The sequence below is a fragment of the Puntigrus tetrazona genome, chromosome 19, assembly GCF_018831695.1.
Source record: "Puntigrus tetrazona isolate hp1 chromosome 19, ASM1883169v1, whole genome shotgun sequence".
Lineage (NCBI taxonomy): Eukaryota > Metazoa > Chordata > Actinopteri > Cypriniformes > Cyprinidae > Puntigrus > Puntigrus tetrazona.
Window position 1 is genome coordinate 20,234,878 of NC_056717.1, and position 12,462 is coordinate 20,247,339.

Below are 12,462 nucleotides of genomic sequence, written 5' to 3' on the forward strand. Positions count from 1 at the left end.
CTATACATAATAATAATAATAATATATATAATAATTTGCACAACTCAAATAGATAGTGGACTGTGTAAGGGCCGTTGCCCCTGGAATATCCTCTTGATGAAATTTACTATCCCCACCCACTCCTCAGAGTTGTTTTTAGCAAGGGGCTCACCCTTTTTTAATTTTATGTCATTTCTCTGATTACTGTGTATTTTCTGTGATTTCTACACCCCCATAACCACCAGGGGAACACCAAACCCTCACACACACCACCCCAGAATGAATAATAATGAAATAAACAGAACAGAAGCAGAAATCCTTTTTTGCACCCTAATCTGTACATCCAATTTACCTCAGGGAATAGCATAATTAAAATAAAAAACAGCACAAATAACGCATGACTTAATTTTTCAACCTCTCAGGACAGTTTTCACAATTAATGCTAACAGTTGGGGGCTATTGCATTTTTTTCTGCTGAAAAGGGGTAGGTTTAATAAATGCAAAATTTCTCAATTTTTTTGAACGTAATTTAGGTCAAACTGACAAAACGAGCACAGAAAGTGTCATAGAATGTCATATGACCCCCACACTCCAAACAAGCTCATCTATAATAACGATAACAGTAGGCCTATTGGATGAAGAATATTTCCTCGCGCCTCCTAAAAAAGACTAAAGAATAGGGATTCCGTGGTGCACGTCGCCTGTTTAAGGATTAATTGGACATTTGGACTAGTCTGCAGCAGAGCCGTCTATCTGTTCTGTAACAGCCCAGCGCCCCCTGTAGTGGAGAAAGCCGGTTTGTCCAAGTTCAACGGCCACCGCGCCCAGCAGGACAGTGCGGTGCAACGACGTCACTTCCGCTCGTTCGGGAGGCTCGAGGAACGAGGACTCTTCCGTGCGTTTCAGCTGGTTGTTTACTTCGGATGGATTCGGTAAAGTAATAAAACTAAGAAACCGAGTGCCTCAAAGATTCGCACGAAGCATCAAGCGGTTCGAAACGTAAATAAAAGCCCCGTTTTTGATCCTCGAGTGAAAAACAAAGTGAATAAGTTGAGGTAAGTTAAGCGCTTTTGACTGTTGTTATTATAGGTCTCTAGCCAGTAAACCTTCAGCATGCAAGCGGTTTTTATTTATGTTTAGCGATTGGTTTAAATGAGAAACTAAAACTACGATAGGTATTGTGAAGTAACGTTAATGTGGGACTAACTACCACGCTGCTGTAGTACATGTCAGGGTGGAATATTACCGCAATAAGTTAAGTAACTTTTGTAATCTTTCGTCAGTAAGTTTTTTTTATATATATAACAGGCTTTATCTGAACATGTTCCAGGGCTGTGGGGCTTAAACCACAAGTGAAAACAAACAGGACCATATGAAACTTCCGCCAGAAAATGGCTACGCCGGCTGTAGTGTCCACGGATGGAACGAGCTCCAGTAAGACAGCATTTTATTTCCTCTTGGTGTTCATGGCAAGTTACAGATCAAGTTATTGTGCTTTGAATTTCAAAGAATAAATCGGATGCAAGTCAGCTTTGTGTTTTAAAATAAGAAACAAATAACTAGATTTGCTGAGCCCTTGAGGAAACGGTGGCCACACAGAGCTTTTTATAGTTGTTGTTGTTATTATTATTATTATTTCCTGGTGAAGATTTTGATGTGTGCTGGCAGGACTTAAGTTAGTTCAATAACTAACAATGTTCTTTTTGCACCTTTCAGTTTAGCACACATGTTAAGTTTCTAGTCACTACATTTTAACATGCATGAATTTTGCAGAGATTCGGTAGTTCCCTAAGCTTATTGGGGAAAAAGCACAGATAAAATATACATTTTTGTTATAGATCCCAGATGCTTTTTAATAAAATGAGATACAAAAATGGTGCTCACTTTAAGTATTATTTCGTTAGTATGGGAGCCTGTTTCTGTAATTTATGTTTTATCCCACAATTACTTTTTTAACGACATAAGCTATGAATTTAAAGATATAAACTCTGTTCCCAGAGGGAAAAGTATTCATTGTGAAATACAAAGACAATTTACATTCGTGAAAGTCTCATATTTAACTTTTTATATTTTGATTTCACGGCAAAAATTGCCTTCCGTATTAATGATAGTAAAGTTAGAAAGAACTACTGTTTTTTGAACTACTGTTGTCGCTCTTCAGATCTCTTTATTTTGGAGGTTTTTCCAGCAGAGAGGTACATGCATGTAAGCCGTTTGCATATGAACTCAATTTAAATATCAGTGTTGAAGACTCTGTAGTAGGCCTGTGACTGCCTGGGTTGTGCTTGTCTTTGTTATTTTGAGCGTAGTGCCACCGCGCACTCAGCTGGTGTGATTGGGTTGCAGTGTTTTCTTGAAAGAACAAAGGAATTGAAACCCAGGTGTCTGTGCATACTGCATGATTACATTCATAGCTGTGGTTAACGACACATCTCAACTCTGTGTGAACAGCTTTCTTTGGCTTTAGCATTTGCATTTATTTTGCATTTTATTTGTATTGTAGTTTTTCACACAAAATAAAAAAAAAATCGTTTAAGTAGTAAATGAGTTCGGTTCTTTCACAGAACAGTTTTGGAGATTTAGCATTACATTAATTGCTCATCGACGGGTCCTGTCTGGGTGAATGGGCGACGTGAGAATTAGAGTTCAAAAAGCTGTTAAATCACATCATAATCCACAACTAGTCAATCTGGTAAGGTCTTGTGAAGTGAAAAAAACCTGCTTGTAATAAGAAAGTCTATGAAGATGTTTTTAACTTGGATTTTGATCTGAGAAGACTTTTTCACTAAAGGACTTGTCATTATATTATATTATGCACATGCATTAACTGATGGAGTGGAGTGGGTTATTGTGATGTTTTTGTCAGCTGTTTGGATAATCTTTCTGACGGCACCCATTCACTTCTGAGTAAGTGATGCAATGCGGAGTTTTTCCAAAGCTGTAAAAAAACACGAAAGAAACTTATCAATACCATGGATGGGTAAGTAAATTTGAAGCACATTTAAAATTTGGGGTTTATGCTTCACGTACTTGACGTTTGTGCTGCACATTCTTGAATTTTTCATGTGCAAGAATCGTTAAGCTCATTATAATATAGCTAGCTACAAATCATAAGTCAGTCAGATGTAATGGCTTTTTCCAAATTTGTGTGAAACACTTTTTTTTTTGTACTCAGGTACTCCTGGAAATCGAAAAATGGCTTCCTCGGAGGTAATTATATGCTTCTATTGCTTTAACGATAGTTTCACATTCACTTATCTCCTCCACTTTTTGTGTTTTGGTTTTTTTTGGCCAATTTTATTTATGGCTCCACACAGCAACTGTTTTCCTAATTGGTGCTAGCAGACAACTAAATTGTCTATAAAGTGACTCTCATTCCTCTTCTTTTATTTATATTTATTTATTGTGAATCAGCATAGCTTTCGACACAGGACTTGATTTACATCCATTAAAGTTTTCACAATATATCCTGCATGTCTTGTGCCACTTATGTTACTTCATTCTTGAAATTGAAGATTTCTTTTTTTGTAGTTGCATTAAGAATAAAGTGCTTTCTGTTTTTAAAATTTATTTTGAGCTTAAATCCATTGATGTTACTTTTTAAAAAAGAAATTAAGAATATATTATAATTGTCTATCAACCAAGTACAGAAACCTACCCTAGTAAAATGAGTGATGCTAAAATGTGTTGTAGAATCATATTGTTGGATAATTTGTTCAAATTGATTTTAACATCTTAAACGATTTAATAACTGAAATGTTTTTCCTCTGGTGTTTTTGCCGTTTGAGTTTACTGAGCAGTTATGTCTTTTAGCTTCTCAGCATCTCTGGTGCATCCCAGACGAACAAAAAGACCTTGGGCCACAGAGGAATTGACCCCACTGGGGAAACCACATATAAAAAGGTACTAGCTGTGGATATCTAGGTTTTTTATCCTCATTTTGAGTTCTGCTACATATACACTGTAGGTATTTAAAAATAGAAGTTTGTAAGATATGGGTTCAGATCAAACATGCACATTCCTGAATCTGTCAGATCTTCCTGCAATACATAGATTGTGTTCACTGTTCTTTGTATGGCACCATGAAGAAGATAAAGCCTAATAAATGGGCAGGTACATACAGATAAGAGCAGCGGGCCTTGAGTTATTGCTAATTCCTTTCACTTTTATTAAATTACCCGTGTCTTTTGTAGGCCTTCAAACAAGACGCATGTATCAATGTTATATGCAATTTTAAAATGAACCCCCGGAGCCTTAATATATTTTCTGTATTGCACACTAACAAATTCTTATCCTCCACTTCATGTGCCCTCCATTGGAACTCTTTAGACCACATCATCTGCTCTGAAAGGTGCAATTCAGCTGGGCATCACGCACAGCGTGGGAAGCTTGAGCCAGAAGCCAGAAAGAGATGTGCTCATGCAGGACTTCGAAGTGGTAGAAAGCATCTTCTTTCCCAGGTATGTGTGCATGCGTAAAAGTAACCCTGAAGAACCTTTCATTAGTAGTCGCACTGTGCACATAAATGTTTGTTGTTTGTCTCCCTCTCAGTCAAGGCAGCAACTCAACTCCTGGTCATCACCACGGCGACTTCAAGTTTAAAACATACGCTCCCATTGCATTCCGCTACTTCAGAGAGATGTTTGGGATCCGACCTGATGACTACCTGGTAAACTTTTTTTGTTGTTGTTTTATAATAGACATTGGAAATGTTTTAGGGAAATTATGAATATTAATTTTTCTAACTGGTCTGAAATATTGAATAAGCCTAAACTTGCTGTCGTGTAGAGTTAAACTCGTGAACGATTCATTATCACATTATTCTGAATCAAAACAATATATAGAAAAGCCAAAAGCGCTTCTCAGTGACGCTGCATTTAGTTGCATGGACACATGCAAGCCTCTAGTCATATATTAACTGCTGTGCATGTGTGTGTTTTCTGCAGTACTCTCTTTGTAATGAACCCCTTATTGAACTGTCTAATCCTGGAGCGAGCGGGTCTCTCTTCTACGTATCTAGCGATGACGAGTTTATCATTAAGACGGTACAACACAAAGAAGCAGAATTTTTGCAAACACTCCTGCCAGGTTACTTTATGGTAGGTGTATATTCATATACATTTGTAAAAAAAAAATTTTTTATCATAATATTAGTGCAGTAGTTTCCACTACATAATTCACTTTTCATCTTCTAGAACCTGAACCAGAACATGCGTACGCTGCTTCCTAAGTTCTACGGCCTCTACTGCGTTCAGGCTGAGGGGAAAAACATCCGAATTGTAGTGATGAACAACCTGCTGCCTCAAGCTGTACCCATGCACCTTAAATTTGACCTGAAGGGATCGACATACAAGCGACGCGCTTCACCGAAAGAAAGGGCCAAGAATTTGCCTACGTGCAAAGACCTAGACTTCATGCAGGACATGCCTGAGGGCATATTGCTGGAGAGTGACCACTATAATGCTCTATGCAGGACTATTCAAAGAGACTGTCGGGTAAGAGTGTGTGCGTTATAGACTAACATTATAGTAAGAGGAAAAAAGCTTATTCCAAATTGTGAATTGCCAAAGTTGCTCTGCCTTTCACATGGTTCATGTGTGGTTGTAGAATAACATCTTGCATCTGCTGCATGTGCCTCTCTAAATTTCCTGTATGTTTAGGTACTGCAGAGTTTTAAAATCATGGACTACAGTCTGTTGATGGGTATCCACAACTTGGACCGGGCAGGTGAAGAGGCATCTACTGCAGTTCCTGATACCCAGAAAAAGGCACAAGGCCAGAAGCCCCTGTACTGTACAGCCATCGAGTCTATTCAAGGGGAAGCCAAAGGAAAGTCTTCACCACAGCCATATGAAAGGTTAGTGATTCACCTTTGGCTGGCATCTTGGATCTGCAAAATCAGCACAAGACTGTCTAAATGCATATGGCTGTAGAGCCTGTTTTACAATAGCATTCAAAAGTTAGTGGCTGGTAAATATTTTTTTAAAATGGGTTTTGTTATGCTTAAAAAGACTGCATTTATTAACAGTAAAACAGAGCAATTTCAAATGTAAAATACAATTGAATATATTTTATGCAACCTTTGTGTAGGGAAAATACATAATGGGTAACAATATTATAAATATTGCAATAGCAAAGCTGTCTCTATAATTTATCTAACCCATGAAAATCCAACATAAATGCTCCTAGTAAATATCTGTTATTAAAGCATCAGCACTCAAAGAGCAGTTATTTTTATCTAAAGCTTAGGCTGCTGCGCACATTGTTTGGCATGGCCCAATGCCAGCAAATAGTGCTGCTTAATATATAGTATAATCTCTAAAAAATGTACACCTCAGGTCATCGCAATTTTATAAGGCTCCATTATTATATCAATGAATACGAGTATTGAATCATTCATAATGTCTACAATTTGTGTGTTATAATGAAAGTATTTATGAGCACGCACATTTCATTACTGCACTCATGACTGGCCATTGTGTGCTAGAAATCAACATTGTTCAACTCCGCATACACATTCAATTTAACTGTTAATATTATTATTATTATTACTGTTGTGAAATTATTACTTGTGCCAACACATTTGTTAATGTGAGATTTATTGATTTGCAGCATGGGGGGTATTCCAGCATTTAATTCAAAAGGAGAAAAGTTGCTGGTTTTCATCGGCATCATTGATATCCTTCAGTCTTATAGGTAAAACGTATTTGCATATCTTTGCATTTTTTTTCAAAATAAATTCCTATACTTGGCTAACAACTGTGTGTTTAGGCTTGTGAAGAAGTTGGAGCACTCATGGAAAGCTCTGCTGCATGATGGGGTATGTGTCGCACTTTATATCAAACATTGCATGAAAACTAACTATACAAACATGTTTTACCCATTTTGTTTATTTTTTATTTTTCTTTCTCCGTTATTTTGATGTTCCCTCTGCAGGACACTGTATCTGTGCACCGACCGAGTTTCTATGCAGATAGATTCCAGAAGTTTATGTGCAGTACAGTCTTCAAAAAACCCACTAGTAAGTTCGATAGTGACATTGAAACATCTGCAATGCATATATTAAAAGGCTAATGCGTTAAAAAAATGTGTATTCTTCTATTAGTGAAAACCTCTCCCTCAAAGAAAAGTCGAGGAGGAGCCGTGTCTATTGGGAAGAAGTCAAACATTTCAGTATCTGGACTATCACAACAACAGTCCCTTCCTGTAGCAGCAGAACAAACACAGCCACAACAGACTACAGCGCAGCTGTGCAGCAGTGGAGCGGTGTCCCTCAGCCCAGACACTCAAGGAGACGGCGGTATGAGAAGACATTGAGAGATAGGAGGGAAATGGGAAGGATAAACAGGATTGCCTACCGAGATAGCAGTTAAATGAGCCTTTCAATGCTTGTGCTTTCCAATATCGTTCTCTCTCGATAAGAATATCTTCTAAATGCCTTAAATGTAAATCATTAGCCATGTTTGAGATCGCTCGAGAGTCATTCCATGTCAAGACAACCAAATTTCAGAAACCTCCCCAGCTCAAATTTTTTAACATTACTTTTTTTTTTTAGATGTTCTGCTTTAAATACAATATGTATCAGCTGTATACATATATATCAGGCTTTCATCACTTAAACAAACATTAGCAAAATCATAAATATGAGCTGGGGACCTCCGCTTGAGTCGACATGGTATAACCCTCAAGGATATATTAGAAGACCGTATTAAATATTGGCCTAAAGAATGAACCTGAAATGTTGTGCATCTCTATTTGTGTTGTTTTCATGATCGCCAATGACCGTTTCCTCCTGTGCAGAGTTTGCTTTTTGCATTCGAGCCACTTGAGGGTCTCAACTCTTAAGTCCTGGGTTGCTCAACTTGTCCTTGAGAATACGGAAGGCATTGTTCATGCTATGCTTGTTGATTTTTAGTGCTAACAGAGGTTGCATGATAACTTGATAGTCAGATGGCCTTTTGTGGCGATAGCAGAACAAATAATAGCTGCTAACGTCTGCCCCCTACAGCACATGCACGGACAACGTCAGCATTATTCTCATAATTTCATAATTCGTAATAAGTCTATATTGTCGTCGTTTATTTCAAATAATTACTGATTAAGGAGTGCTTACCCTTACTCTCTCGTCTTTCCTCAGGTGTGCAGATAGCTCGTCCTGACCTGCTCCCACAGCAACTAAATGAAGATGAGATCACTAGTAGCTCAGCTGACACGACTCTGTCAGCAACCTCTCCTCTAAGCTTTCGACCTTCAAACACTGTAGCTCTGAGGTAAGCGGTTTAAAAAAATCGGTTGAATTAAAGAAAGCAAATAAAGTGAATTGTGTGAACTGCTGATGCACTGATTCACACAATATAAACATTTACGTACTTTTCTATTGATCCAAGCTGATTTCATTCCCAGTTATAGCAGTATAGCTGCCCAGTCGTCAGGGGAAAGCTCGGATGTGGAAGCCAGTTCACTCAGTGAGATTGTTCCTCAGACAAGCACGTCAGAAGTAAGGGACATTTTTGTTCTGGGCTGCAATCTGTGCATGCTAATATTGATACAGTTTGATTTTAAGACCGTTTTGCTACAGTATTGGGTCACCAGTAGATATATAATGTAAAATTTGAAACCATTTGGGCAATGCTGCTCATATCATGCCAACAAATATGAAATGTGAAAAGTTTCCTTTGTCCTCAGTGCATGCACATTTACAAATTCCTGATTGCACTGTGGTCTTTGCGTCATTTAATAGCTTTTGTGTGCCGATAACGGTAAATGAGAGCTGCTGGATTATTATTTTAGTCATTCTACTCCATTCCGCGGATGTTTAATTATTGTTTGTCTTGCTGTTGCAGTGAAAGACTTTGGGGTGAACAGGACAAAATAAAGCCCTCGAGGACAAAGAACTCTCTTTTAAAGACACGAGAACAGAAAAAAAAGACCCGGGGAAGTGGAAACCAGAGAATCTGGAGAACAAAATAGAGCAGTGCACATGTTCATAAAACTGTAAAAACATAAGGATAAAGATATTCTTTCCCTTTTTTATAAATGTGTTTTTTGGGGATGTCAACAGCACAGCATCCAGTATCGCTGCTATGAAATGGAACCAAAAGAAGATGCCACTGTAGTACCTCAACAGTGTGATATCGCTGTTCTCGAACAGTGCCATATTTACAGGAACCTCCAGAACCCGACAATGTTCACAGCAGAAGCAAAGAGACGAACATCGTGTGACCAGGTCTTTTTGAGTACATCTGTGAGATTTCTAGTGGACTTCATTTGACCATCATCTTTTTTTTTTTTTCCTCTTAGTTTGCCAAGGAGACAAATCTACAGGAGTCATATTATATACTTTTACAATGGGAAGAACGGAAATCTGGTTGATTGTGAGTTTTTAATGCCTATTTTAAAGACGTTTTAGGAACATGGCAAGATTATCAAAAAAAAACCGTGTAGGATGAGTCGAGCCAGATCAGATTGCCTGAACAATCATGTTATAAGACACTTTCAAATCTGTAAAATGTATTTGACTTGTTTTTATGAATTGATTCGATTGCAGTACTGTGATATTGTATCGGATATTTAAACGTGCCTTAATCACAAGAGTTATTTTGCCTTGTCATGAGCAGGAAGCCTTTTACCACGCATGATGACTGCGAGTTAACTCTGCACAATCGCATGGTCTCAAGTATGTAAAAAAAAAATGTGTCTGCTGATGTGACTTATATAATTATTTTAAAAAAATAATAATTTGGAGCATACCAAGAAAATGTTTCTCTTAGTTTTATTTGCTTTGCATTGTTTGCAAAAAAGAGAAACGTACAAAAGCAAACACAGGGTAAAAAGATGCCACATATAAAAGACCAAATTCAGTATTTTAGCATGCAGGGCAATATTTTGTTTCTTTAGCATTGAATTAAAAAAAAAAAAAAGGTACAGTAATACTTCATACCTGGCAGACTAGCTACTGTAAAACACAGCATCTGTACTGTCTTCAGTATCTTTTTATGTTTACATGAACTGGGTAAAATAGGAACCTATCTTAAGGCCTTGGTTTTTTGTAAAGAGAGATTAAATCAAATTAAAATAAATCCTAAACCAAAACATTTTTTTATTATTTTTGTATTTGTATTCATGCTAATCTGTAAGTCTAAATGCAGAGATCTTGGTAATGAAGATGCAAATGTTTTTTAATTTAGATGGGTAGAGTTAAGGGAACATTGCTGGATTTTTTTCTGTGACTTTTTTTTTTTATAAACAAAAGAAACATTCCTGTACAAAGTCATATATTTATTTGGATGTTTGCATGTAATTTATTTCTTTCTCAACTTTTTAAGTGTCTGAAACTCAATGGCTGTGTAAATTTTTTAAAATTTTTTTTGGGAGGGGATGCTGAATGCGTTTTTTACTGTACACTCACGATCTGGGATTCTTGTGCAATTGCTGTTTATTCTGAAAATGCTGCCTTCATTCATATTGTCTTATTGAACTGAGAAATGGTCTTTAGTAGCTTTAAATGAAAATATTCCCTATTCACTTTTGCAATGACATATTCATGTATTACTGCTCACTTTCAAAGAAGATTAAGATCGGGGAGTAGAAGATATTGCAACATTTCGTGCTGTTTGCGAATGAATGAAATAAACAACACTGAAAAAAGCAATTGAGTGTCTGCTTACATTAAGTGCAAATAACCTGCCTTGTTTTTATGCCAACCATACGTTCCTGGAACATTGCAAGATGGGTTTTTTTAAATAAGCGTAAAATAACCTATAGAAAGTTCTTGGAACCAAGAATTTTTGGTAGGAAATTGTCTTAAGATGCCGTTTAATAATTTGAAGGAAATTTACATACATTACAACTGCATATAGTTTTTTAGTAATACTCAGGTGCAGATAATCGCTGCCACTATTTCCACTAAGTATAGATAATATCTTAAATTGTTATGGTTTACATCTGTATTTAAATGGTTTCAAACCTTTTTTCTGTGAAAAAGTTTCACATTAATTTGTGTGTAGTATAACAATGAATTTGAGTAGTTACTGCTTGTTGTCCCTAACATTTAGCGTTTTCCCTAAAATATCCTGATGTGTTTTGCGTAAAGTTTGGGACAACATGAGGGTGAGGAAATTAGGACAATGTTTTTCAGTCTTTTCAACTAAGTCCTCAGCAACGCGAACTCCCACCACATGTGGGCGCTAGAAAATACTTTTCCACACCGAGTCCGGTGACAGAAATATCGACGAAACTGTCAGCCAATCAACGTCGCTGTTGCAAATCTCGTCAGCATCCTACATCTGTAAGCCAATCAGCGACGTCGTGACTTTGGGAAACAGACTAGAGGATTTTCAAGATGGTGCTCGAAAGTACTATGGTCTGGTAAGAAATAAACAAAAGCGTTATTTTAGACGTATTTGCGCTTTCCACACAGTTGATGCTCCTCGTAATTACTGTAAATACCTATATATTTTTTTTTGTTTTGTCACACTTTCGAGACCTTAAACGAGATGTAGATAATTGAATAGCCGGTTTCTGATTAGAATGACATTCTCCTGAGTCATTATTCAGCACGTAGCATTACAATAAACAAAAGGACCGCGGACACAAAAACAAATTTATGACGCTTTACCAATAATCACTAACCAGTGATCTCAGTCTGATAGCGTCTTATTTAGTCTTCTAGGACTGTCATTAAGGGCTGTGTCTCAGACATAACGTTAGTGAGCAGAATTGCTTGTATAACGCCCTCAAAAGATGGGTATGTATAGGCAGCTTACTTGATTTTGATTCACGGATGTTTATCTAAAACAGTTTTCCACTGCTGGGATCCAGTTTACTTGCTCTGGCTGTTGAGTTAATTAAACTAGTGCTTGATTTTTTTTAATCTCTTGTAACTTGCAGCACTCAGGTTATGCACTTAATGATTGTCTCCATGTCTTAAAAGCGTGGACAACAGTGAATACATGAGGAATGGAGATTTCCTGCCCACCAGATTACAGGCACAGCAAGATGCTGTCAACATTGTCTGCCACTCAAAGACCCGTAGTAACCCAGAGAATAATGTGGGTCTAATCACAATGGCAAAGTATGTCGCTTAAGTATTTTACTTCATACATGTATGATCTTTCAGACAGTGGAGTTGTTTGTACGTAATGTATCTTTTGGTTGGGTGCAGTAATTGTGAGGTCCTCACCACTTTAACACCAGACACAGGCCGCATTCTCTCAAAGCTTCATGCGGTTCAGCCGCTGGGAATAATCTCGTTCTGTACTAGCATACGAGTGGCACATGTAAGTACATTCATAGACAGTTGGTACATTCTTTGGGGAATTTCCTTTAAAAAACGATAACCGGCTAACATTTACGTTTGCGTATGTCTAGTTGGCACTAAAGCACAGACAAGGCAAGAACCACAAGATGAGGATTGTCGCTTTTGTGGGCAGCCCAGTAGAGGACAACGAAAAAGATGCAAGTTTATTTATTTTTTTAATTATT

At 37.4% G+C, this 12,462-nt stretch overlaps 3 protein-coding genes across 5 annotated transcripts in view; all 3 read left to right on the plus strand.

The window, feature by feature from the left end:
- The window catches only part of LOC122323334 (neuronal acetylcholine receptor subunit alpha-7-like), an 18,771-nt gene extending 17,856 nt beyond the window's left edge, over positions 1-915 (plus strand). The window contains exon 13 of the mRNA XM_043217078.1: positions 747-915. Within this exon, the coding sequence (XP_043073013.1) occupies positions 747-915 (169 nt within the window). The remainder of the gene's footprint in view (positions 1-746) is intronic.
- Positions 829-10,630, plus strand: LOC122323915 (phosphatidylinositol 4-phosphate 5-kinase type-1 alpha-like). Of its 3 annotated transcripts, none has more exons than XM_043218039.1 (16): positions 829-1,034; positions 1,288-1,413; positions 3,155-3,189; positions 3,793-3,882; positions 4,309-4,439; positions 4,531-4,648; positions 4,926-5,078; positions 5,175-5,474; positions 5,640-5,836; positions 6,592-6,675; positions 6,751-6,799; positions 6,916-7,000; positions 7,085-7,279; positions 8,117-8,249; positions 8,383-8,476; positions 8,823-10,630. In XM_043218039.1, the coding sequence occupies exons 2-16, from the start codon at positions 1,371-1,373 to the stop codon at positions 8,823-8,825; spliced, it is 1,710 nt and encodes a 569-aa protein (XP_043073974.1). In that variant the 5' UTR covers positions 829-1,034; positions 1,288-1,370; the 3' UTR covers positions 8,826-10,630. The 3 variants fall into 3 exon arrangements, with proteins under 3 accessions (XP_043073974.1, XP_043073973.1, XP_043073972.1); XM_043218038.1 differs by having other exon boundaries at positions 1,310-1,413; XM_043218037.1 differs by lacking the exon at positions 829-1,034 and adding an exon at positions 2,544-2,959 and having other exon boundaries at positions 1,305-1,413.
- A 625-nt stretch (positions 10,631-11,255) lies between these two features.
- LOC122323335 overlaps positions 11,256-12,462 on the plus strand; it is a 4,018-nt gene continuing 2,811 nt past the window's right edge. The window contains exons 1-4 of the mRNA XM_043217079.1: positions 11,256-11,346; positions 11,912-12,052; positions 12,143-12,257; positions 12,349-12,454. Of these exons, the coding sequence (XP_043073014.1) occupies positions 11,321-11,346; positions 11,912-12,052; positions 12,143-12,257; positions 12,349-12,454 (388 nt within the window). The 5' untranslated portion in view covers positions 11,256-11,320. The remainder of the gene's footprint in view (positions 11,347-11,911; positions 12,053-12,142; positions 12,258-12,348; positions 12,455-12,462) is intronic.

Bases quoted from the DNA above. Each gene is read 5' to 3' on its own strand.
- LOC122323915 (XM_043218037.1), top strand. From the start codon at position 2,899: ATGCGGAGTTTTTCCAAAGCTGTAAAAAAACACGAAAGAAACTTATCA. The intron at 3,190-3,792 runs GTAATTATATGC...TATGTCTTTTAG, and splicing joins GAAAAATGGCTTCCTCGGAG to CTTCTCAGCATCTCTGGTGC. The intron at 5,079-5,174 runs GTAGGTGTATAT...TTCATCTTCTAG, and splicing joins TCCTGCCAGGTTACTTTATG to AACCTGAACCAGAACATGCG.